The 27,038-nt window shown below is 42.7% G+C and overlaps 1 protein-coding gene across 3 annotated transcripts in view; it reads left to right on the top strand.

Moving 5' to 3' along the window:
• Positions 1–26,808, top strand: part of NFIA (nuclear factor I A) — a 370,202-nt gene extending 343,394 nt beyond the window's left edge. For all 3 annotated transcript variants that reach the window (XM_039238382.1, XM_039238388.1, XM_039238398.1), the window contains one exon: positions 19,319–26,808. In XM_039238382.1, coding sequence (XP_039094313.1) covers positions 19,319–19,336 — 18 coding nt within the window. In that variant the 3' untranslated portion in view covers positions 19,337–26,808. The remainder of the gene's footprint in view (positions 1–19,318) is intronic.
• Positions 26,809–27,038: the final 230 nt, after the last annotated feature.

Raw genomic sequence — 27,038 nt, 5'->3', positions numbered from 1 at the left:
GCTGTTCTAGGGGAGGGGACACATGGTTTTGAAGGAGACAGATGCACCTGGTAGGTACAACATTCCATTCCGGGCACACGCCAACGAGTAGTAGTGTGTGTTTGGAGAACTTTACTCTTTTTGGTATAATACCTATTCGTGTAAGTGACAGAGAATGTCGGATAATGAGGCTGGGAAGTTAAGGTCTGGTGACGAATAAATACATAACTTCAAACAATAGTAACAACGGTAAGGCAACTGGACTTCATTCTGTGCAGGGTGGAAAGCAGGTGAAGGACACAGTGGGATCTCAGGTACAGGATTTTACAGATCATGGTAGTTTGAAGACCCGTGATCGGGGGGACCCTGGGAAGTATAATACAGGAAAGAAAACATCAGCTCTGGAGCCAGACAGACTTGATTTTGTTTTTTGTTTTTTAAATGTTTTATTTATTTCTAGGAGAGAGAGAGAGACAGCGCGAGCAGGGGAGGGTCAGAGAGAGAGGGAGTCACAGACTGAAACAGGCTCCAGGCTCTGAGCTGGCAGGCAGCACAGAGCCCGACGCGGGGCTCGAACCCACGAACCGCGAGATCATGACCTAAGCGAAAGTCGGACGCTTAACTGACTGAGCCACCCAGGTGCCCCAGACAGACTTGATTTTGATTTATCTCAGTACGTGATTGCCGTGAATGGAATTGTCGTCCACCTTTCCTCCCACCCCCACCCCTTCCCTACCAAAGCTCATAGGTTGAAACCCTGGTCCCCACTGCGGTGGTCTTTGAATATGGGGACTTTGGGGGGTCAGTTTAGATGAGGGTTGAGTCTCACGATGGGATTAATGCCTGTATAGAAGAGAGTTTGCCCTCTTTCTGCCATGCGAGGACTCCGTGAGAAGGCAGCCATCTGCAAGCCAGAAAGAGGACCCACGGGCACAAATCAGGTACAGATCAGCTGGAACCTTGATGCTGGACTTCTCAGCTTCCAGAAGCATGAGAAAATAGAACACCCGGTTTATGATATTTTGTTATGGCAGTCTGAGACTAGTACAGTGATCTTAAGGTAGTTTTTAGCCTTTCTGAACCTTACATGTCACATTTATAAAATTATAAATTAACTCCTGCATTCCACTTACAGTTTCATGAAGATTCAATATGGGTAGATTGTAAGACCCCCAATACCCTCCCCCGGCACATGGAAAGCTGATGTGTGCTGCCTCTTATTCACCCTTTAGAACAGAACCTCTCTAAACACCAGAGGTCAGACAGGATGCATCTCATTCATCTTTAGGACCAGGGACCTGTGATCGCCAGTAGAAACCCAGAAATGTTAATACAGCAAAAACACCAGAGGTAATCTGGTCGTTTTCCCCTTAAGCTGAGTCTCCTTTCCCCCAAGCCCCCACCCATCCTCCTACGTCCGTTTTCCATAAGTTGTGCCATTAATTCTCTCATTAGCTAGTGGAATGATATTTATTTATTAAGAACATACTTAGCATACTCCCAAGGAGCAAGTTAAAGCTCAGCCAACAGCTGCAGTTTCTGGTTGGGAGGCAAAATACGCTGAGGAATGCATACGGAGAGTTTCTATGGATGTTATAATTTCATATTAAAAAACTATTAAACTTTATGCTGGATGAGGGAGAGAAGAAAAAATCCCAGTGCAAAAACAAGTTATGAACCTAGGAGCACAGTTTCTGAATGTTTATTTTGTCAGATACGCAGCTGACATGATTACTTCTAATGGGGTGGTGATCCTCATTGAATTGCAGATCCGTGTGAGTGACTGAAATACCACAGGGACCTAAATAAGTCGTGCATACAGTATTACTTAGGCTGCATCCTTTAGCCAAGTTGAAGGCTTCTCTTTTTCTGTCCCTTCTCAATACACATATGCACGCGCACACACACATGCACACACACATGCACGCAGGCATGCCGTGTATGCATTTATGTCTCCCAGAAACTCCACCTAGAGCATTAATTACCTTTCCAGAACTACGCTGACTTGGCTTTGCTGATTTCTCCCCCTTACCCTCTGCCACCCAAGTGCACCCCAACCCCCTACCTCCACTCTCCACTGCAGATAATGGTGTATCAGATCAGTCTGCTTTGCTGCTGCATCAAGACCCAGATCAATTTATTGACTCTGTCAGAGCGGCTGGTACAGTAATTGTTACAAGAGAAGAATGGAAAGTGAGAACACATCCACATGAAAAATAAAAATGACGTTTTGTTCTTTCCTGCCCCTCCTTCACTTTTTTTCTTTTCTTTTTTTTTTTTTTTCTTTTTCTTTTTTCAGTTTTCTCTTTTCTGTTTTGAGGGTGTTGTTTGTTTTTTGCCTCATAGATCTTTATGTATTTACACAGCAGAGAGCACTTCACTTAAGTTAATCAGGCCCTTCTGCATTATTAATTGTGACAGGTAGGGTGCTACACGACAGGAGGAGTATTATGGGAAAGCATTGATCTCACTCACATAGTGTGGACCTGAGCAACTTTGGTATTCCGTCCCTTATCTCGCTGCTATGGGGTCCCATCAACTCACATTTCCCTGATTGACAACACAGAACGCCTCCCATCAATACAATTGATTTTGTGAAAAAGGACAGGGAGCATTTTTCAGCCAGAGACAGATGAATTACCGTGATGGCAAAAGCGAACATTTCAGAAATCTTTCGGTTTGGAAATCCAAATTGGGGAGTAAAGTACTATCATCATCCCAAACACATGCCTAATTTTTACCCTCACAAAAATAATAGTATGAGAGGAAACTTACTAAAGGTGAAAAATAGATGTCGTTGAGGCCAACCATGAACCTAAGGATAGAAGAGCTACTTTTTAAAGGCTATCTGCTAATTTTTTGTGAGAAATTTTTGGTTAAGTGCACATCTTTGAAAGACATTTCATTAAAGTTCAACTTTCATGGCTTATACCTGTAGACCCTAACATAAATCCTAGGTGAACGGACAAAAGTGAGTGGGTGTCATTTGTGACCTGGAAATAAAAGGTCAACCATTGGATTTATAGCATTTTTAGTGAAAAGAACATAAAGATTCCTGCCAACTGGAGTCAATCCATATTTTAATGTTTCCTAGTTAAGATTATAAAATCAAGGGATTAGGATCATGCTGTTCAGTGAAGGTCAAAAATTAAATGTGGTGGGCTAAGTGTCATTCCCATGGGGCAGAAGTTAATATTTCAAAAACCATTTCTACCACTGGCAGTCAAGAAATGAATTGTCCATGGTCATTAACCAAGGTAAGGGGAATCCCACTATCATTACTACATTTAATGATGATTATTACACTAATCAACTATATTGTTAAATTACTCCGCTGTTCTCCTGTAATGTCCCTGAACAGTGATAGTGGATTGATTGCTATCAAATAATTCGCATATGCAATTGTGAACAAGTCAGGACAGAAGACCATGTATGAAGGCTTCCTTGTGGGAAAAGAAGTTGTGGCCGTTTTATGGGCATAGGAGCGACAACATAGAATCTTATGCTGCATATAACATTCTTCTAAGACCAAAAATCTGTGACACTGCAGACCTGTTATTAAGTATGATCCCCCAGAACAAAAACTTTTAAATACAAAAAATGAAATGCATTTCTTTTTATTATGTTTTCCTTTCCTGTTTCACATTTTTGCATGTGCTGCCACCCCCTCTGCCTTTTTTTTTTCTTTTTAGGAAAGAAAAATTCATTTACCACATCCTTTCCTTGAAACCTCACATTTTTAGAAGCCTCGGCTCCACCCACTTTGGATTTTTATTAAGCGAGAAGAAAAGTTATTTGAATATCATTACAGGATGACTCAGACACGTATATCCCATACCATTTTCAAATCCATTTTAAGATGCCAGTATTTTTCGAAGTCCTAGAAATAAAGCATAGGGAAGCTGGTGATTTCCTTAAGGATTATCTAGTCTAGATACCTCCATTTTCCAGATCCAACTTTAAGTGCATTTTGGAATAAAGTGTGTATCATTGTGATCAAACGGCACCTCCAAATAAGAGACCCAAAGCCCAGGGAGGTGGAAATACTTCCAAGGGCACATGGCTAACCAGATGCAAAGTGGAAGTGAGATGCAGGCTGTCGGACATCAGGGAGGAAAGGAACTGGTAGTGTACCATGTGCCTTAGGAAATGGGTGTGTGGTTCCTTCCTCACAAAGGTGTTTTATAAAAGCCCAATATCCGGTAGACTGACCCAAGTGCGATGGAGTCCTCAGGAACAACTTATGTGGTTCAAAAGTCCACCTCACGGAATGTATCTTCATAGACTGCCACGTGTTTGTTGTGTGCATCCGCGGGTGAGGATGGGCGGACATTAAACCTGCATTTCTGTCTGCGCTCCTGGATTGCTTTTGCTTGCACGTTTTTCTAACTTTTGTCCTTCACAATATAGACAAAGGTTAAAATTCCCACCTACCTTCACAGGCAAACATTTTAAAGTGCTTCTGCGGGAGGCAGAGAGTCGGGAGGACCTTTGATTTAAAGTTCAACATTTACATTTGTAATTTTGACTAATTTCTGTGCTCGCATTAATTAAATTGAAATTGTTTAATTAGAATAAAAGTAAAATTGATCATTAGGATTAATTTAACCTGATAGGCTTTGTGTGCCTTTCTAGACAAATATTATGAAATATAGAGATAATGAAGCACTGAGAGGTATAATTTCACATCTTATAATGATTTTAATATCTGCCAGTTGTGCTCTCTGGTATCTGGAAAGCTCTGAATGTTGCTATTTGTTACATCATTACCATCCAGCGCGGGCCATGCTGTATCTCACAGTTGGCCTCTTCCCAAATATTTTTTCCTGTTGAAGTCTAAAGATGTACCAGGTTCTCCCCGCCCCACCCTCCTAAACACATCACTCTTCCCCTTTCCCAACCCCCACCATCTTCCCGGAAGGAAGGCTGTTAGCCTGGCTCTTCCCCTGGGCCTTGCATCACAATGACCTTTGGAGACCGAGAACTGCCGCTTGACACTCCTTATGGAATTCACTAATGCTCCTCAGCCGAAGGGTCAGTGCTGTCAAATCTGGCCCGCCCCCTTGCACCCCTTCATGGCTGCTTGCTTTGAAAAAGAGCCAGGCACAGATTAAGCTGCATGATAAAATGGGAGACTGGCACCGCTGAATAACTAACTTGAAGGGAGTGGAAAAGAGAAGCCCGCTTCTCCCAAGTGTCCAGTTGGCTTCTAGGAAACAGCTCGTCCTCTTCCGTGTCGCTCTATCAAGCAAGCATATATCCAGATTTGGTGCTCTCCGTTTCTTAAAGAAAACCACAGAAGAATAAGGCTATTGTTTTACCGTAAGATTCAGCTTCAATTCGAAAACATCACATCTGCATCCACCTACCGACACATTAATGAATGTACACCTTGTTGAACTGTCAAGTCAACTATCAAATTGTTTTATCTTCAAAATGATTAGGGTCCACATTGGCAAATCAAATCCTCAGGAAAATCCACACACCATCTTGGGTTTCAAATTCCTCCCAGCCACCATGTTGCCAGCATAACTTAAAAAAACAGTGACGTTAGCAGTTGTGCTTAATTTGTTTTCCTATAGCCACCTTGAACAGCAGAATCCAAAGGGCAGTGGAGAACGAGTCAAAATTGGATATTTATAAAAAAGAAGAAACAAAAAACTAGACCGAGAAAGAGCATGATTCTCGGTAATCTGTGGTTGACTGACCAATGAGATTGGCAGAGACTACCTCATATGCAAATTATCATCTTTCTGCAAATTGGCCAATCTCTCCTGGCCAAAAAGCCTAAGGAACTCTCAGGGTTGTAAGCCCAGATTCCACTCAGTCACCATAAGTAAACCACTGCCCAAAAGGACATTACTTTTACCATCCATTTCTTCAGACTGTCATCTAAATGATTCTACTTGTGTTCATGTCCTTATCTAGGAGACGAACCTTCTTATTTTCATAGCAAAGAGTTTTATTTAGAAGCTTACTCACATTTAATTTGGTTTTAGAAAGTCCTTAATGTTCCTCAGCATTCAACCTAGTCTCAGTTCAGGGGACTGAGGGAAAAAAGTATATGGCTGGCATACTCATGCTATTATTGTATTTATTCAAGAAAAATGACTACCCATCATGGTACTGGGCCAAGAGAGCAGCGGTCTGGCGTATACAGATGAGGTCTCCGTCTTCCCCATGTCAGAAAAGAATATCATAAAGCATCAGTTCTGCATAGTCTAGTTAAGACACACAGCACTCTCATATGATTTCATTTTATCCTCACAGCCACCATGCCAGGAAGGTGGACCTAATACTTTCTTCTTTTTTTTTTTTAATATTTTTATTTCTAGGAGAGAGAGAGAGAGAGACAGCGTGAGCAGGGGAGGGTCAGAGAGAGAGGGAGNAGAGAGACAGCGTGAGCAGGGGAGGGTCAGAGAGAGAGGGAGACACAGACTCTGAAACAGGCTCCAGGCTCTGAGCTGGCAGTCAGCACAGAGCCCCACGCGGGGCTCGAACCCACAAACCGCGAGATCATGACCTAAGCGAAAGGTCGGACGCTTAACCGACTAAGCCATCCAGGCGCCCCGGTCCTAATCCTTTCTTAACAGAGGGACAAACTGAGACACAGATTCATCATGGTCTCTCAGGCCATGCACCCTCAGCCAGGTAGATTCTTCTCTCACCACCACCTCCCCCGCAGCAGCGTTTCCCCTTGCGCTAGCTGACTCCTCACATACCACTCTGCAGGGAGGCAGCTGCTGAAGCTAGGGGCACCAGGGCCTGCAGTGGTGATGGATGTTGGGAAGAAGCATTCCAGTGTAAAGAGATGGTGTAAAGTAACTCTCGGGCCCTGCATCACTAGGGTAGTACTCCTACTATGTCTACTTTCTTGCTAGACGAATTCAGAGAGAAGTTGAGTGGCACAGTCCATGGTGCAGTTTCTCTGGTTCTCTTTCCCATTTCTGCCCACGAAGACCATGGCCACTTTCTCTGAACTCACGGACCCTTGCTTAGCCTGGACTTCAGTGAGTCGCAAAATCCGCTCTCTCCAGGTCGGTTCCATATGAAGAGCATTTAGAATCCCTACTTCAACTCTTCCTGGTTCCAAACCCAAAATAGCTATGTCTTCCTCTCTAGTGTACCTTTATTGCCTGAAAGACACCTCCTGGGTTGGGGACATTTATCTGCCTAACACTCTTGATCTTCATTTTCAAGGCAGAAAAACAGTGTAAGCAAACCCTAGTTTTTATATTTGAAGGGAATAAATATGCATTGACCATTTACACAGAACGCTGGAAATGATCACGGAGAAAGTCGAAGTCATGGCTATGGAATTCTAGAACACACATCTAGAATCTGTTACTCAGATTTTAACTAGAATGTTAACTTGAAAGCCTTATAGGGAAAATGAAGGGGATACAGTTCTCCTGGCCTCTGCCTTGTCTTTCTTTCTCTCTTCCTTTGACTTCATAGCAAATCTGAGGAAACTTCTGATACTCACTGACATTCGTGCTGCCCAGTCTCGGAGTCTGAAATGCCTGAGAAAGCAGTACAGATTCCAACCGTAAAACATTCCTGCACCAAGCCTTGGAAACTGGCATACTGAGGCTGGCAGAGCTCAGAGGGAGCACATGTAAATGAGGCTCACTCATAAACTCCCGAGGAGTGTTTTATTTAGTTTAAACCTGAACTTGAACTCGTAAACATGTTCCTGAAGAACAACACCGAAAGGCTGATGGAGTCCAACAGGAAGCCATATTTTAGCTCAGACAATTCACTCCTCTGAGAGGAAGAAAACTCTTCAAGTTTTTTTTTTTTTAACTCCACGCCTTTAAGATAGCACAAGGCGGTATAGCTACAGGATTTTCGTGAGTGCAGAATCCAGCGGAAGTTAATGGGTATCAGTTGAAATTACCACCATTCCTGCAAAACGAACGATATGATCTCCTACCATACGGCGATTTAACAAGAGGAAAGGATATTTAAAGAGCCAATGAACATAGAAGAGCCCAATGTGTAATTGGTTTCATTAAAATATAACAAAGTGATAGTGGAATGCGTAGCTGTTCCTGATTAGCACTGTGCGCCTAAGTTCTGGGTTTGTTCCTAAATGTCAGTTACTGCAAGAGCCTACCAGGTAGAATTCATCTGGAAACAAAGCAGGTGGTTTTGTTTGCTTGGCTCGATTATGTAAAACACATTCTTAAATCTGTCTTCAGTAATCTGCAGCTCCCCACCATCTCTAAAGTCATGACCAGAAAGGTAAAAATGAATTCCGTTTTCTATGTTAGCGTAATCTTCCTTCTCTCTAAGAAGCATAGATTCCTGACAGGGCAGCCACGTCGCACTGCCGGTCGTATATATCATGTGTATGTCCAAGCCATTGATAACACCCTTCACACAGAGTGTTCATGTTATGGGACTTGGTTCAGCCGCTCACCCCAACGCCACCCAGAGGCTTCCCACTCACCTCCCTGAGAAATATTCAGGAAGAATCGAATTGTTTGTAGTAATGAATATTGCTTAGTTGTAAATTTAATCTACAAATTTAGAAGGAAATAAATCTGAACATAAAAAGCATTTGCTGTTTCAGCATTAAAAAAAAAAAAAGTACTGTCATTTGAAACTGCCAACTCCCCCATGTGGGTTTGTTTTGCAAGTCACGTCTTAACAAAGACAAGTTGTGTTGCCATAAAACCCTAAATCCCACCACATTTTCAGAAGGAGGAGGAAAGCACTGTTCGCTGATCCCCGGTGTGTGCCTTCGGGGACTCCACATGGAGCTTTGACTGGGCTCGGGGACACCATTCCATTTCTGTCAAGGGTAGTTGGCCCAGAGGAAGCCTTGACCCCACTCCATGCCATCCAGATCCCAGCGATGCCCCCCGTGACAATGCTGCTTACACTTGGGGCTGGCATGTCAAAGTCATTTAGGCCAGTATTTGAAAGTCGTGTTCGTGTCTTTTTATGTTTGTTATTTCCTGCCCCAAATGCGGAGATAACTGGTATACCGAGGCCTGTGTTGCAGATAAGTTAAGTTGGACCCCCGAAGTCACAGAGACTAGAAGTTAAGGCTCTGGCACTTTCTATGACCAAACTCTCTTTCGCCTCAGTAAGGGACATGAGAAGTTTTACCCCAGCATCCCATCCATACTGTGAACGAGGAAAAGATAAGTCCTGGAACCAGTGAAATCAGAAAGCAGGTGTTCCCAGAAGTTAAAGAAAGTTGAGGAATGGGATCTTTGTAAGTATGATCAGAGCGGGCTCCTTGGGTGCCTAAGTCTCAGGGCGGCCAGCCACTGGGAGGGGCGGGGGGGGGGGGGCCCAGTGAGGAGATGTTTTCCCTCCATCCCTTTTCCTCGTGCCTCTGAGAACTGAGATGTCCCCGCCGCCTCCACCTTCTGTCCCAGGTCTGCCCCTGAGCCTCGCTCGCTGCTTAGGCGCACCCCAGAAGCCCTCCACCCCAGCTGCCAGGCGGGGTGGTCGTGGCTGCAGCTGACTGCGCTCCTCTGCGCGGCCTCTCTTAATCCGGTGACTGGAGTAGGAACGACTGCTGGTCTGTGCGGCCTTTGGGAGAGGAGGGGTCTGCCCTCATTCCTGTGGGGGGCTCAAACCCAGGTGGAGAGGGAGAGAAAGAGACTCGCTGGAGGGGTGGGAAGGGGGCCGGAAACGGTGCTGGAAAGGCCAGGAGGAAGGGTGCCCGGACCGTGAACGTGAACGGAAGGCGACTAAAGGGGCAGGAAGCAAAGACCTGTGCTCTGGGCCTTGGCGGTGGTCTGGTCGGCGCCAGCTGGGGTGGAAAGGTGCGAAGGTGGCAGATGCCATCCAGTGCCTAAAAAGGGCTTCTTGGCTGAAAAGGTTAGTTTGGGAATTCGTTTCCGGCAAAGAACCAGATCCTCTGTCGTCCAATTGCAGCATATCTCTGGGAGAATTTCTGTAGTAACTGGACTACTTTTCACTTTAATGTTATTTTCCCCCCTTTTCCAGACTTTCTCTACCTGCACAATCCAAACACCAAATCTACATGATAGATGTGCTGTGAACCTGAGCGGTGTTTGGGAAGGTCTTTTCAGATCTGGGGGAAGAGCGGGAGCAGAGAGCACTGGGTGGAATGATTATTACAATGTGGCCACGCTCTGCTGAGCTCTGACCTCCACTCCCACGCCTCTCTTTTTAAACAAGAAAGGTTACCTCCCCGGGCCACCACTGGGCCAGCCCCAAGTGTGACTGTCTGCACTTGTTAGACAACAGGCCTTTAATTAAAGTTGGAATCTGATGTGCAGAAAACATACATTTTTTTCATTTCATAGCTCCCTAGGAAATCATGTTCTCCTCATCCCTACTGTACTCAACTCACCCTGCCGCCAAAAAAAAATTAAAAAAAAGAAAGAAAGAAAGAAAAAAGAAAGATGATCTTAAAGCTGAAAATCAAAAATCACAAAAGGCTAGCCTTCCTTCTCTATTTTTGCCTTTGGGGCAGACATTAGCCAATAATAAAGCCTGTATTGTATCATCAGACCAGAGCCAGCTTTTTAATGGCTAACTTCCCACATGCAAAAAGGGTTTGTCCCATTTCAGGGCATTAAAATACAGCATTTAATGAATCTAACTGAAATCTTTCATCTTTCTTTCCTCTGTGCAGTAAAAGGGCTTGCCTTGATGCCTTCTGATATTTGGGTTGGACTTTGTAGACTCAAAAAAAAGAAGAAGAAAAAAAAAAAGAAAGGAAAGAAAAGAACAAACAGTAAACACCAGGCCCTTGCTGAAAATAAACCGCGAAGCCCCCTTGTCACTGCGTTTCCGCAGCAGAGCCGTCCATCCGGGCACTGTCTGGGCTCCACCCAGTAAATCCGGCGGTGCCATCCCAGCCAAACAGATAGGAACTCTGGACGATTTCATCGGGGGTTGTCCCCTTAATCTCCACGCTGCACCTCAGATCTCAAGCAGCTTCCGTGGCGCGGGCTCACTTTAATGGATAGAATCTATTTTTCATGAAAAAGCAGGAAATAAGCTGTCTCTTTCATAAAAAGATTTACAAAATGTAATCATTGTTGAAATATTCCCTTTGAACTGCCGTGTCCACGGGGGTCTCCGGCTCCCAGAGTCGTGCTTCATTAGAACCCCCTCACAAGCGGCTCCAGAAGGCAGGTACACTGGTGGTGCCCGGCTTTGATGTCTTGAATGAATGAAAGAAAAGCACAATAAAAAAGAGCTGTTGATCAAGCATAAAATACTCTTTAAGCTGACAGAATAGCAGCGTTAACACACCCTAAGCTGCTTTTAGTTTTTCCCTTTTTTCCTCACATTTTCCTGTGCTTTGTGTACAGTGGGGGTTTGTATTTTATAAGAAGTCTCTGATCTATGTAGTATGCCATTCGCTAACAAAAACCAAAATAGGATTGTTTCTGTCCCACTTGGTTGCCTGACTACTCCCTCCCTCCCCGCCTCCCCTCTCCCCCCCACCCCCAACTTCCAAGGCGTGCTGTTGAGCCTTGCAAGGCAAGGGCCCAAATGCCTTTCATAAACTTGAGCCAATTCCTTTTGTGTGGTTGGTTTCGCTGCTCTGATTTTAATACCGCAATTAAAGACAGATTTTTATTTTCTCAAGAACTTTCTCTTGCAACTGAGGAAATGGAACTGATGCAGCTGCTACTTTTAACTAAGAAATTATATCATTAACTAAGAGAAAGACGCCTTGTCGAGCCCTGACTTTCCAAGGGAACCGGTCCTCCTCGGGTCTCACGTGGACCCTAGGGCCCGTCCACATGTTACAGCAGAGAATCCAGTTACCCTGGCGTTCTGGTGTTCTGTGCTTGCCTCTGTCCAGGCATTAGCTCATCTAATCCCCATAAAAACTGATAAAGTTGTTATCTCCATTTCATGGAGCCTGAAACCAAGATTCGGAGTGCCAACTAACTCGCCTAAGATGATTTAACTAGTACATCACGGTGTGTGCTAGTTAAATGATGAAGGTCTGCTAACTCGGCCTCCAAGGCCCCTGCTCTACCACAACGCGGACAGCCCTCCAGGAAGTCCGCAGAGCAAATGCGAGTGGGCCAGAGTGTCGCTGTCAATTCAGAAGTCTTAGGCTTCAGGAGGTAAAAGATTCCTTGGGTGAGGACGCAAAGGGAGACCAAAAATAAGTAAATAAATAAATATTACCTGATGGTGAGGCAGACACTAGGGCAAGTTGGAATACAGCAAACAATTTAGACTTTGGAACAACAGTCGGAATAATTGGATCATGTACATACTCTCAAGGTTTGGAGGTGCTGGATGGCTTATTGGGTAAAAAGATTAGTGTTTTCCCGTCTTGAGGTTTGAACCAAACAGAGGTCTTGGCCGGGAGCAGCACGGTCACTCTCCAGGGAGTGGTGGTTTGGACAACTCCTCTGTGCTTGTAGTAAGTAGGCAGTCGTCCATGTTACAAAACTATTGCACATGCTACTGACGCAGTTGGCCACAGTTGGCCCCACTGCAGCAGCTCTTCAGTTAGAACTGCCTAGGGAGGCTTGTGGAGACCTGTGCCTCTCTCTGGGGGAGAGCGCCTGTCATTTGGGGAGGCACGGCCATGTGGCGTGAGCACAGATACAGCACAGCCACGCTAGAAGTCATCCATCTAAATGCTCTTTTGGGGTAACTGATACCAGGCTTCCAGAACCTTAGAGATAGCCCCTTCCTTCCTTCCTTCCTTCCTTCCTTCCTTCCTTCCCTCCTTCCTTCCTTCCTTCCCTCCTTCCTTCCTTCCTTCCTTCACAGTATGTAATAAGTGCCTACTGTGTGCCAGCCACTGGGCAAGATACTGGGGATGCTGCACTCAAGACCATATCTGTTTTCTTGGGGAGAAAACAGGTAATTACAGCTCAGTGACTGTGACAGAGGTAAATCCTGGGACGCAAGGCCTAGAGAAAGACCCCTTGGATGAAGGGATGCTAATCTGAGAACACAAGAGCTAGCGAGCGTTAGCAAAGCCAAGGAGAGGGGGCCAGCCCGTGCCAAGGCCCAGCAGGGAGAAAGCATTTGGCTTTGGGGGATCTGGAAGAAGTTTAACACAGCACAAGTGTTGAGTACAAGCAGTGAAAAGATAAGGCCACAAAGGTAAGCGGGGCCAATCATGGCCCATTAATGTTTTAATAGTTTCCTGTACAATAAACAAGTCTTGGTTTAGCGTTATTGAAAACAGGTTTTCTTTAATTAACAAAATCAGACAAGAAAAATGACAGCAGAGATCAGAGCCCGTGGCTGGCAATACCAACAACTGACACCTGTGTACAGCATGCCACCTTTTGCAGAAGAAAGCAGTGTGAAAACCTGCCCTCTTCTCCTCTGATGCAGAATGGTCCTCACAGCAGCCCCCTGGGGGCCCGAGGACAGAGACCAGCTTACCTCAAATCCCATCGCTAGGTAAGGGAAAAAGTCGGGCTCGATCCTCGGTCCCTTGGACATTGGATGCTCAGCCTCGTCAGTCAACATTAAGTTGATAAAGATCCTACTGTGAGAACAGCAAGGTACCTGGTATCTTGAAAGGTATAGAAGGCTTCAGTTCAATGCCTTCTTTCAGCACAACGACTCCTTAAGGAGTCTCCTTATTGCACACGTTCTGTCCCCAGAGCCTAGCGTACATAGCCCGGAGCACACATTAGGTGGCCAGTGCCTGTGGCATCAGGGAAGAAACACTCCAAAACGGTGACTACTAATGTGAGAGTCTCAGAAGGTTGTCCATTTCTGCTGTCTTCAAGGGGGCAGGGGAGCTACCAGGGTTTTGGCCAGTTTGCCAAGGGCAACTCATTTGAGCTAAACAGCAGGCTTTTTGCTCCTCCAAACAAGAGCGGGAAGCCAAAAATGACTGACTGGATGACTGTGGCCCAGCAGAGATACAGCACGTCCTCAAGAGAAGAGTCAAAATGGCGACCACAACTCCTGTGGTCCCGGTTGGTAGTGTCCTCTTTGGGGCTGATGAAGAGGTGGGCCCGCTGGGGAATGGGGACAGAGGCCCCCCTGTACCCGCACGTTTCCTTTTTATGTGTGTGAATGTCCTTAAATAACCCACCTTGTGTGGAGAAGAAAGTGAAGCGTCACACCCAGTTCTGGATTCCACATTAACAGCCTCCTTCCGCTGTGTTCAACTTTGCCCTTGAGGCCTTTTGTTTAACTTTTTAATTTGAAAAACAGATTCTGCTGCGTCACAGTCTGTTCCACCCTCCCCATCCACACCCCCGGCACCCTCTCTCTCTTTCTCTCTCTCTCTCTTTTTTTTTTTTTTTTTTTTTGTTAAAGAAAAATATAGCTATCTCAAAGAGACTTGTATTTCCTTTTGTTGTTAAGATATACATCCGGCCCTCTTAGTGAGAAGAGTATATAGAAGGCCTTTTAAAAAAGTTGTTATTCACATTAGAATGTTTGTTGTTAACTAAGGAGTTGAGTCATCTTCGACCATGTCTTGGGCCACCTCATGACCAAATTTTGGAAAAGGGTTTCCTAATTGCTCCCAGTGGGCATAAGGAAGGAAAGAGCCTGGCACTGCCAGAGGTGCCTACTGCCGTTCAGCCTTCCTGTTTAGGATGCAGCCGGATAGATATTGTTTATGGTTCATAAAACCTGACTACTGTGAGTATTCCAGAATCCCAGCAGAATGGATTCCAACTTTCATGGAGCTGTAAATTAAGGGGCGGGAAGTGTGATAAAACTCCTTAGAGAACGCTGGGGGAAAAAAAAAAATTTCGCGCTGCAATGGTTAAATGAAATTTTATAAGCACATTCAGCGTGGAACTGTTTTGCATTACATGAGTTGAATACCTTAGAGACGCCACATCTGCAGGCACTTTATTAAATCCTTAGTCAGCACTTTCCAACCTGATGAGATTACTTCTTCATTTGACTGGAGAAAAGGAAAGCTGAGCTCCGGTCCTGGACTGCAGGTTTCTTTTGATGTTTCACCTTGAACACTGAGAGAGGACAATTACCTCTCCCCCTACTACCTCCCCCCCACCCCCCAGCACATCCCAAACTGTAGAAACTGTGAGTGTAGCAGGGTAATTTTACTTAACTAGCGCCTCTGTGGGAGTTGTGGATTTACGGACCTCCAAAACAACTAGAGCTGCAAGTCCCTGAGGAGAAAATAGATCAAAGCTCTGTGTTTACTTCCTTAATGTAAATGTATCAAGATAACATCGTCCTATATTGTATTGAATATTGGAACTTGCTGCAGATAAGGGACAGAAATTCCTTTGTAGTCCATCTGGATACAGTAGGTTAGATTAAGGGCTTATAAAGTATGAAGGCAGAAACCATATAAAATGTAAGCTTGCATCAGTACATGTCTGAAGACCGTTTTTGGACCCTCCATCAATGAACTTTGTTTAGGGTGGCACCATTTTCCTGGTGAGTTTTGCTACCCAGCCCCAACAATTCAACAACCTCAGACTGTTTCTTATATTTTGCTTGTATGACCCAAGAAGAGAATGCTCGGAGTCATTCTTCAAGTGATATTTTGAAATTGGCACTGCTTGCATAATAGATTTTCTAACAAAATAGCACAAGAGAAAAACGGGCTTTTCTACACACTGCCTTATCCATTTGATATTAGGAGTAGTTCATGGAAGTTTCTAGAAATCGAGAGACTTTTACATGTGCAGCTATCACATTTATCATAAAGGAATTAGGAGTGTCTTCAGCTACAGTTAGATCATGAGAAAATAATTCCATGAAATGGATACGTTTTTTGATTATGACTATAACTCTATCTGACATCTCTGCAAATGAATGATTTAATCAGAGGCCTCATTCCACACGCACACCCCCCCCAAAAACTTCAAAAACCAAAAAAAGAACAAAATACAAATTCCCTGTGTAGTTCCCCTAACGGATTGACTTCCCATTGGGGGAAAGCCTTGGTCAAGTAGCTGGGTTCATTGTCATGAAGATTAGTGTGATGTTGAAATAAGTACTAATGGTCAAATTACAGGAGTGAAAAAGTTTAAGAATAGGTTTTGGTTTGGGCCTGAAAGGGTTAATTAAGTTTTTTTCACGGGTTATTAAAGACCCCCAACCTATGTCTTCAGGAGTCATATTGACACCACACCACAGGGCAACTCGCTTCTCTATTGACATGTTGCTGGTCAGAACACAATAGCCTTCTGTGTCTGAAAATCATTGCTAAAATCATCTCAAGGAAAAAAAAAAGTTTGAAAGCTCTAACGGTAGACAAAAGCCCGAGAGCTGCAGTGCGCAGCTCAAAAACCCGGAGTCAGCAACTTCTATTGATTAAAAACTAACCTTTAAAGTAACTCTGAGAGTGTGTGGTTAGCATTTAAATTTAAACATGTCATGAGTTGATTTGTGTTACTGAATACCAACTCAGAAGGAGTAACATTCACATCACATTTTTTTTTCTAATTCCCTTAAGCAGCTAAAGTATTTCATGAAATGTCAATAGGGCAAAAAGAAAAAATGGGGGGGGGGGGCAGGCTAGGCCTTGTAGTTTTCTTTCCCATGCAAATATTCACCACCACCCCCCAAAGAAAAGTATGGAGAGTGAAACACAATAATTAGTCCTTTGTCTAACTTTCCCAAGTGCCAGAGAAAGACAGATTAATTAAATATACAACAGTGTTGGTTTTTGGAGTGGGGGCCTTGCTTGCTGTGTAGGTCATAAATTAGGCAGAATAAATACTTCAATGTGTTTGCAGTGGGCCTGCTACGTCAGAGCCACTGGAAGGTTGGTGGGAGGAGAGCGGAGGGTTTCTTGCTAATGATAGTCACGTCTGGGTCTGTCTGGTTGCTCTTAGCAACCAGACATGATGTAACACCAGGATGAACTTGAACTTGGGGGACTTGAAAAGAGAACAATAGACCAGAGCAATCAATAAAGCCTATTTCAGTGAAGGATTACAGAGCTGCTCTGGGGTAACCTTGTCGGCAAGGCACATACTGAATAGTAAGATGTGTGAAGAAACTTTTTTTTTTTTTTTGCTTTGCTTTTTAAGAGAAGTGCAGAGGCATTGCAGATTTTTGTAGCGCGCTGAGGTTGTGTCCAGAAACGGTGGTATGGAAAACTGCTCCCCCTGCCGACTCCCTGGGTCCCCGATGTTTGCTTCCAGAGCTACTATGCAGCGTCAGATTGAAGAAGGCTGGGATTTCACAACTGACTTAGAAAGTGTGAGAACAGAAAATCTGTAAGCATAATCTGCCGCACCCAAACTTTGGGACTGTTTTGTGAAAGAGAGAATGCGGCTGCAGCATGGGTCCGTCAGCTACTAGGAGAGGCCTACTAAAACTACGGTTTGGGGGTTTGCCTCCCCTCTCTTTTCTTCCCCCCTCTTCTTCCTTTTGTCCAGTTAGATTTAGGCCATGTGTATTTGCCAGGATGATTTCCTTTTGGGACACAAAAGGCTTTCTTGTGTTTCCTCAAAGCATGTGGTCAAGAAGAGTACCCAGGATGAGTCGTTTTACAGTTTAGGGTTAGGGTTTTCAAGTCCCCTGGAAATCAAAGGTAGCTCGTGTGACCAGGAAATCTCATACCCATTTCCACATAGCTATCACTTTGCCATTCATCCCTGGAATCAGAGTCCTTAATTTACCTAACTGAATCTCCTGGGCATTGATGAATCTTCATTGGACCGAATCAACTCGAATGTACCCGTTCCTGAGAGTACCAACTCAGTGATCTTCAGAGGCATTCATCAGAAGCTGATGATTTTGCTGTGAATGATGACGAACGTGGTGAACTTGGCAGGGTATCACCAAAGAAAGGTTGGCAAAAGCCTTGTACTTCTCTAGTTCACTTGAGAAACTGACTCTGATATTAGACTATAACTGGTCACTTTGTGTAGACAACAGAGAAAGAGATGCCAGCATATATAGGGATGTATCACCAGACTCTTGTCCAAAGCTCATCACCTAAGGATTTTTGGAAAGGAAAAGGTAACTGGTAACTGGGCCCAGCAGGCATATGGAAGACTCTGAATAAATGCTGAATGAGCAAAAGCATGAACACAGACTATGCAGTGACCTCATTTTTGTCCTTTGAACATCATGGCACCTAATAGGGTATAGTGTTGATACCACCTGATTATTATATGTCATTTCTGAAAATATCTTTTTAGAAAAACTGAGCCAAAAGCATTTTCCGTCCTAAAATCTACCCCACGCACATATAAGGAGACGAGGTATAAAAGAGCTGCTGTGACTTGCCCAAATATGTAGGACTCTTGGTACACCACTTTTTCTACTTCACCTCCATTTATTTTTATGTCACTATTGATCATCTGTGCCTGTTAAAAGAATGTCACAATACCGTCTTTAGTGCCTATATCTCATTGAAAAGGAGATGTGATAGAGCTACCCTGGGGTCCAGCAATCGCACTGCTGGGTATTTACCCAAAAACATAGAAAAACAATAAATCAAAGGGATATATGCACCCCTATGTTTATAGCGGCATTATTTACAATAGCCAAAATATGGGAGCAGCCCAAGGGTCCATTGCTTTATGAATGGATGAAGAATGTGTGTGTGTGTGTATACACACACTGAAATACTATTCAGCCATAAAAAAGAATGAAATCTTGCCATTTGCAATGACGTGCATAGAGCTAGAAAGTATAATGCTAAGTGAAACAAGTGAGAGAAAGACAAGTACTATATGACTTCACTCCTGTGTGGAATTTAGGAAACAAAACAAGCAAAAGAGGGGAAAAAAGAGAGAGACAAACCCAAAAACAGAATCTGAACTATAGAGAATATAAACTGACGGTTACCAGAGGGGAGGTGGGCAGGAATGGGAGACATAGGTGATGGGGACTAAGGAGTACACTTGTCATAATGAGTACCAGATGATTAAAATAAGAACTTAAGTAAATAAATAAAAAGAGTAAATATATATATATATATATGGCAGATGTGAAAAGAATCAAAGTAGACATTGATCAGCCCGTGAAACCTCTACCGTCACCCATCGTCCATTCATTCAACACTTCTTTGTTGAGAACCTTCTACTTCAGGCACTGTGCTAGTCACTGAGGACTCAGTGACAAGGTGATTGAGCTCTGTGCCCTCCTGTAGAGTGCCATATATATGTGTGTCGAATGGACACAAATACCTTATTTTTAAGGCACATTCAGAATGTTGGCAAACCCCAATGAAGTCATTGAGTTTTAACATCAGAGGAATAAGAGCAGCTTCAGTGACTCACTATTTCTTGCTGTTTGTCATTCCTCTACTTCCCCAGAAAATCCGCCCCCCTCCCTCCCCTTCATTCCTGACATAGATCCCAATTTCATGGTTGGAAGGGCAACTTCTAAAATATGTTACTTTCCAAGCTGTACCCCTAATTGCTCTTTTCCTTTTGTCTTCCAGTCCTGGTACCTGGGATAAAAGTCGCAGCGTCCCACCATCCACCAGACAGACCACCTGACCCCTTCTCAACTCTGTAACATGGACGCATCCTCAACCCAGCGCGGTTACAACTTCACTGTCAGTGGAAGGGGAGAATCAAATCAACTTGTACATGGAAACAGCGAGCATTATGGTCAAACAGCAAAGGCCATAACCTTTTGGGATTTTTTTTTAAATACTTTAGGGACTGTTGTAATTTTCTCATATGGTGCTGGAAATGGTTGGGCTTTGTAACATGTGGAGTGTTTCCGTGGTAGCGTGAGCATTAGGTGATGTGGCTAGCGGAGGTCTACTCTTGCTCGCTGACTTCCCGCTGTAACACACTTTCCTTACGGAGCCTGGCTGTTTCACAGTATTTCATGAATTTACCCACACAGGTGTGAGCCTCCTTGAGCCATCGGGAGGCACATGGAGAACTAAATCTTTTGTAGTAGCTGAGATCTGCAATATATAACTTACGGGACAGTCAAAGGGCAATGTTTTTCTGTAACATATTGGAAAAAGAAAATGCAGTTATGTTCCTTTTTTATTTTTTCTTTTAGTTTGGTTTTGGTTCAGCAGTCAGCAGTTAAATATATAACATGGCCCACAAGGACAGTGAATCCACTCACGTTGCAGAACAATTCCGAAATGACAAACTACTACTACTACTATTCAGTTTTTTAAAAGTTGTGAAATGCTGCACTTACATTTAAAAAAAAAAAAACATTTTTTCAACAATTTCAACAATGACACACAAATTCACATGGAAATGGGGAAGATGGTCTGTTTTGACAGAAACTGACAGGAATCAATCAAAACAATCGAATTTTGAAATGAGTAAAGTGCAATTTCATTGGATAGCTAAATATCTTTGTAAGATAGAGATTGTTGAAAATTCTATTTTTGTTTTTCAAGTCCTTCCACCCCAGGACTCTAAATTATTGGGGTAAAAAAACAGCCTTGCAAGAAAAAGGGGAGCTATTTTTGCTTTTTATGTTTTTTATTGTTAAACTTGTATCCCTTTAAAAACTGAAGGAAAATTTAAAAAAAAAAAACAAAAAACAAATCTAATGGTGCTTTTACCACGATATGTTAACTACATTAAATGCTAATTAATTATTTTCTGTTATCAAAGCACATAACTAAAATGAAATCATGGTATCTGTTAATTTTATAAGCTAGAAGTCACTATAATGGATTATGCCAATTCTGAAAATTTTTACATGTATCCAGCAACATAGGATTTATCAGTTATCAGACACTTCATTGTACCAGAGATTGTCCAGAAATTTTAAAGACCTTTGCGCCCCTGAACTGGGCTATGGGAAAATAATAATAATAATAATAATTAATAATAATAATAATGAAACCAATACTGACACAAACGCTGGTGCCCATTCAGATCAAGGGTACCTGTTAGGGAAAAAAAAAAAAGTTTGCACCCCCAAATGTCCTGTATCTTATGTAAAAAAAAAAAAACAACACACAAAAAAACAAAAAAAACAAAAAACAAAAAAAAGTGCAAGTGATTTTTCTACCAGACAGCGAAGCACCCCTTTGCTTCCCATGCAACTTCAAGAAGGTTTCCTATACTATACATATATATACGTTCTGGTTGGCAAGCCCTGCTAATCAGAGAAAGTCTCTGCATGTTCTAGTGTTAGTAACTAATTTTTATATAGTTAATGTAGGATAAAGTAGAGTGCATTAAGACACAATATTGTAATCCCTACTCTAGGCACTTGCCTTTAAACTATGTTTTTCAGCCCTTCAGAAGGGTTCTACTACTGTCCTATACAATCAAGTAACTGAAATTCTTGGGAAGACACTTTGCTCCTCATCTTTCCCCCCCGAAACAATGTCGTTTTGTTTTGTTTTTTTTCCTTAATTTGCACGAAAACAAAAATTCCATATCAATGTGCCTTGCCCTGGATAGCGATTATTTGTGGAATTGTTGCACATATGCTCCTCTATTGAAAGGGGTTTTTCCCTAGTCAAGCATTTGGAGACACTTTTTGTAAATGTGACTTTTATGTCAGCCATCGTCAGTTTCAACATCTAGAACTAAATAGAAAGTTAGTTGTTCCGCAGATAGGAGTAGTCTTTATTGTCCTCTGTGGTCAGTGGCAGTGCTATTCTGAGATCTGTAGATGGCTTAGAATATCAGTATTTTGGATGTTGCTGCATTTTACGATTTATTTGGAGTCTTCCTTTATTTTCCCCCCAGATATATGAAAATATGCAATACCTGCTTATATCGTGTAGAAAAGCTTAGCAATTATTAATTTTTCTTTTATTTTTTTTATTTGACCAAAGTCGGTGCTGCACTTGACGCAGTGTGTTTTAGGTGTTTGTCTTTGTACTTTTTTTGTGATTTTTGAATGCACGTGCGCAGGAAGGGCTCCTCTTAGAGAAGCAGTCAAACTGTGAAGCACTAAGCTGACCCTGCTTCAAGCAATTTTGTTTTTACAACTGTTCCTTTCACAAGCAAGCCTTAAAAAAAAAAAAAAAAAAAAGACAACTTCCTTTTTCTTCAGCTCCCACAGCCCATTTTTCTTAGCAGACCGCAGTCAATCCACATTCAATAAAAAGGATATAATGCCCATTTTTATATGCACGTTTTTAAACTTCCAAGTTCTGAAAATTGTTTACTGGTTATCTCTATTTAAGGAAAAAAAAATAAAATAAAACATTTTGGATTTTCATATGTGTCTGATAAGTGGTTGAATAGTCGTTTGGCGCTGTTGTATGGTGTGATTGTCAGTATACGGTGTCACTTCCTATAGCCAGCCAGCATACTCGCCTTCCCCGATAGCACTTAGCTGGGCATTACTTTCTTATGACATATGTGCACTAAAAAAAAGAAAAAAGAAAAAAAAGAAAAAAAAATAGCAGCTTTCAGTGCTTCACAGTGAAGGGAAAAAAAGCCTAGACAAACATTTTGTCAGAACCTTTGCTATAAGCCAAGGTATTACCAGTAAATTGGTTGTATATACAATAAAATTGCACCCTTTTTTTAAAACAAAACAAACTAAGCAATAGTTTGGGCAGTTTTAGTTGTTTCTAGTGAGCATGTTGTAGTCATGACTGCAAAGAGAGAGAATAAACTGCCCACTCAGAAGATATGTAATTTGTATTGTTGTATAGTTTTATTGATTACACTGATTTATTCTACCCTATTTTATAACGCAGGACTTTTGTAATGTTGTTTAAATGAGGAAACATTTCTGTCAAATTAGCCTAGTGAAATTTCTGATTGTCCATTATAAAGGCAGCGTTCATAGAATTGCTTTTCTTTCTTTCCCTCCCCCCCCCCCCCGGCCCCCCTTGGGAACTGGATTTAAGTTGAAAACTTTCCTGTTTCCTTTTTTTTTTTGTAAGTATTTAAATACAGTTATTTTTTTTTTCTCTCAATGGTATAGCATATTCCTATGCTTGAGAAGTATAGGTCTACTGAAAAACCATTGTAAATGGACGTTACAGGTATGCTGTATTTTTGAAGGTATTTTGTTGTATTAAGTTTGATGAAGCTAAAATTAGGGAACTCTGAACAGATTTGCAGGAAAAAAAAATGTTTTAAAGGCTTTAAAACATTAAGGAGGCAGTCTAGGGTGATAACGAACAGGGGTTAAGTATTAAATACACTAAGTTACATTTTTGTTCATGTTTCATTGTCCAGAAAGCAGCAGGAAACTGTAGTTCAGTTGTGATCAAGCAGGAAAAAAGAAACACCAACAATCTGAGTGTTTACCTTTTAGATGAAAGCCAAGAGAAGCTGTTTGAGGAAGACTTTGCTACCTGGGGTGTGTAGACTGACGGGCTGAGGGCTGGCCCAACGGAAAGGCCCCTCCCTTGATTCTGAGACACATTTGAATTTTTTCTCTCCCATCAAATGGCATTAACAGTATTGGCAAAGAGAAGTCCCTCAAATCACTCTCCACGTTTTTTCTTTGGGAACTGAAGTCAGAGGCACAAACACTAAATCTGATCATTTTTCCATATGCTTTTTTTCTTTCTGGCCCATCCCCCGCCACTAAAATGCTCCTTTTCTGATCATTCGTGGGCAGAGGCCCTCTCCCTAATGCCACTCTATCCATCCCGGAGCCTTTCACTTTCCTTTGAGGTTCAGGCAAACTTCTCTGTTTCTTCACATCCTGGCATGGCCGCTATTAATGTCAGCTCCTCCCCACCCCCGCCACCCGCTGCAGTCAGGTGTGAGGGTCCCCTCACCCCTGCAAGCCAATGACAACAAGAAAGTAAACCTCCCCAAGCTTGCATTCTTCATTCTCTGGCAGTGCAAGTGTAAGGGAACCCCAACTTTCCAGAGTCACAGTGTTCATTCAACCCACAGCAATATGCAAAACCCATCACTCAAAAAGCTTGTCCTTTACTTTTCAAACACTTGTCCCCAACATACACTTTGAATTCTGCAGTTACAGCATCATCAAGTACTTAGAAAATCTGGGTTAAGAAAAATATTTTTGCCCTTGTGATTTTTTTGGGGGGGGGGGTGGGATTTCTAAGAATGTCATTTAATGTACTTTGCATCATGTCTCTGGAAACATCTTTTTGTCCATAGTGGTGGTGGTCTCTCTCTCTCTCTGTCTCTCTCTGTCTCCCCATATTTCTCTCTTTCCTTCTATCTTTCTGTCAGTGTTTGTTTTTTTCCCCGGTAGCAGGCCTCCATAGAACAAATTCAAAACACCACTGGCATGATAGTGTAAGGAGAGCTTCAGTGGCGCCCCCCTCCCCGCCCCCGAGATCTGTCCCAGAACAGTCTCCAAAAGCTGCACTGCCCACCGGCAGCGCTTTCGTTTAAATCGGCTTCCGAGGCCAGTTTCGTCCTGAAGTCAATGCATGTATTTACTGTCTGACAGTAAACCCGCTTTGCCTTCTCCACGTCCAAGGCTGTGCATTTGCCTAATTAGTGTCGCGTATGTTTCCCTTTTATTTTTTTCCAATAAAAAAGCAGTGGGATGAAAATTGCTTTGATAGATAGCAGGTAACATTGAAGCTGTTCCATAGCACTTAACTGTAGTGAATACTGTGTCACCAATTCTGAAATCAATTTAATGTTTAATGCAAATCCATTACATGGTGCTATAACAGGCTGACAAAATGATTTACACCAATGTGACAACTTGGGCTCAATTCACTCTGCTTTCCAACAGTGTAAATGCATAGCAGTGTTTATCTGCATGAGAACTATGCACTAATCTATCTGAAGAAAAAAAAAAACTATATCAACTTTGGTATCTACTTTCCGTTTACTTCAATCCTTGCCTTTTTGGTCATTGTTATAATGCCAGCTTTAGGACAGAAAGAATTATAAGAAAACCAGCATAATACCTGATATATTAAAATGTAGTGCCTGTGAAATCTGTATTATATTGCTCTTCTGAAGTAAGATTTTTCTACACCGGTAGCCTTTGCTGTCAGTCAGGACCTTCTGGTATAGGTGATGTAAAATAACCGTACAATATTAATGCATGCTATTCCATAATGCTTAGTGAACTGTATGAATATTACTCAAAGTTATGTTAGTCTTTTTTTTTTTTTCTGACTTGGTTCTTGTCAGCTAGGTTTAAAGGTATTTCACTGAGAACGCAAATTCTGTCTTTCTTGATTTCGGCTGTTTTCAGTATTTTGGAGGTATACATTTACTTAAATTCAGTATTACTTGTGTTTTTGTTCTCGTTTTTGTTTTTTGTTTTCTCTTTCCTAGGGGACAAGCATGGGTGGTTGATTTCAGAAATCAATCCCTGGCAAGACTTTTGTCTCAAAACGACCATTTGTTCCAAGAACTGTGCTAACGAAGACACTCTGAGAACATTTCCAAGTGAGGGACATTTTCCTTGGCCCTCGACTGAAGCTATGCCGACCCTGGAGCATTTTCTTAATGGACAATGTTCAGCCAGGTACCCATGCTTGATCCGTCTTCACACCAGACTTCCTCATATGAAAAGAAAAAAAAGTTGAAAAAAATCTTTAAGAAATCACATGGCTATTTAGTTTCATGCACAGTTGCAATATTTTCTTCAGAAATAAAACTCTGTACAAACTTTGGGCCCGATTCATAAGAAAAAGAAGTTTGCTATTAACACGGGACTTTTTAAAATATATTTTTATTTGGTCTAAATTTGAAACTACTGGCTTCCCAAATTAAATAAGTTTCATCTCACTTTTCCCCCCCTAAACCAGCACCCATCTGCCTTTTATGCCCCAAAGGGTCACATAACCAGATGAGATGGGGAAATGGGGCGATGGGGCGTAGATACCGGAAATACTCAGGAAGATAGGGGACCCCCTGCAGAACGGGGAGGCCCCGGCGTGCGGGGACAGGACCTCGCCTGTGTGCCAGACATCGTTGAGTTCCACATGTGGGCTCCTTATGCGATTTAATTCAAAAAACACAATTTCCCAAATGTGTCCGGACCACGGGCCTGTATGGTAGGAATGCCACCTCTGATCCAACCAGAGCACCTGCGGGGGAGAGGAAGCACTCACCACGTCATGCGTGTGAACTTCTGTATCCGCACAGTGCTTTTAAGGGCAAGTGGCTGTCCAGCCAACAGGGCCATTCTTCCTGCTGTTCTTCTGCTCGACTTCTCAAAATGACAGAAGCTTTTCCCCCTTGGATCCTATTTGTGTTATTCTTATTTTCAATTTTTTTTTTTTTTTTTTAGTACTAGTCTATAAATCAGCGTGTTTTTTGTTTTGTTTTAACATCTCAACCGAAGGTCACAAGGCCGCAGGCCACGTTGGGATGGAGGTTTGAGAGAGCAGTCTGCTCCATTTTTTTTTCTCCCTGGTCTCAGACCAGCCTGTCTGCACTGTGAAGGCATTTGGTAGTGTGACCACTGAGATACTAACTCAGCCTAGAGCTGGAGCTTTGTCAGGTTCTAGGAGGGCCTTAGGAAAGACTTTCAAAGGCAAACACATGATTCTCCTTCCCTACACCCTTGACCTCTTAATGCAGAACAAAGTTCTCTGGGGACCTTCCCCACCACCCTTGGAAATCTGTCCACTCTAGATACCTCGGTTTTTGGGTGGTTTTTTTTTTTTTTTTTTTCATTTTAAATTGTTGGGGGATAGGGGACCGAACACTTCCAGAGATGAAAAGAGATCTGTTGTGAAACTAAACACCCCCCCGTGTTAATAACTTGGTTTGACATTTGTTTTTATGAGCCGGGCCCCCTGTGCCTCTAGTATACTTGTATTGACTCTCATAGCTACCCTTTTAGTTTTACTGTGTTCTGTGAAAAATTTGTAATTGGTTGAGAATCACTGTGGGCGTCCATTCTTATTCAACTAAATCTCCACAGGTTTTTTGAGCTGGTGTGGATTAGTTTAACTCTTGTATTCAACCATTAGTGCTACCACCTTCTCACATTACAATACAATTACTGGAAGAAAGTACTGCATTTCCTATGCAACAAAAGAGGAAAAATAAAAAATTGCTAATGCTATGGAAGCTGTGTCCTCGTTTGCTTTAGATCCCACCTGGGTGCTTGAGTGAGTAACGGGGAAGAGCGTGGACAGGTCTCTTCTGCGCCGTGGAGTCTGCGTTTCCTGGATAGATGCCGAGCACATCGCGCCCTCTGCCCATGGGCAGATGGGCACTGTTGGTTTTTTCACCTGCTTGGACAGATGCAGGGCTTACCATTCCCTGGTGCCCACTCTGTGCCTGACACTCTTC

This window comes from Hyaena hyaena, unplaced genomic scaffold, assembly GCF_003009895.1.
Source record: "Hyaena hyaena isolate Hyena2069 unplaced genomic scaffold, ASM300989v1 scaffold_5, whole genome shotgun sequence".
NCBI classification, from domain to species: domain Eukaryota; kingdom Metazoa; phylum Chordata; class Mammalia; order Carnivora; family Hyaenidae; genus Hyaena; species Hyaena hyaena.
Note: the sequence above shows the minus strand (reverse complement) of the source record. Positions and strands in the feature narration are given on the sequence as shown.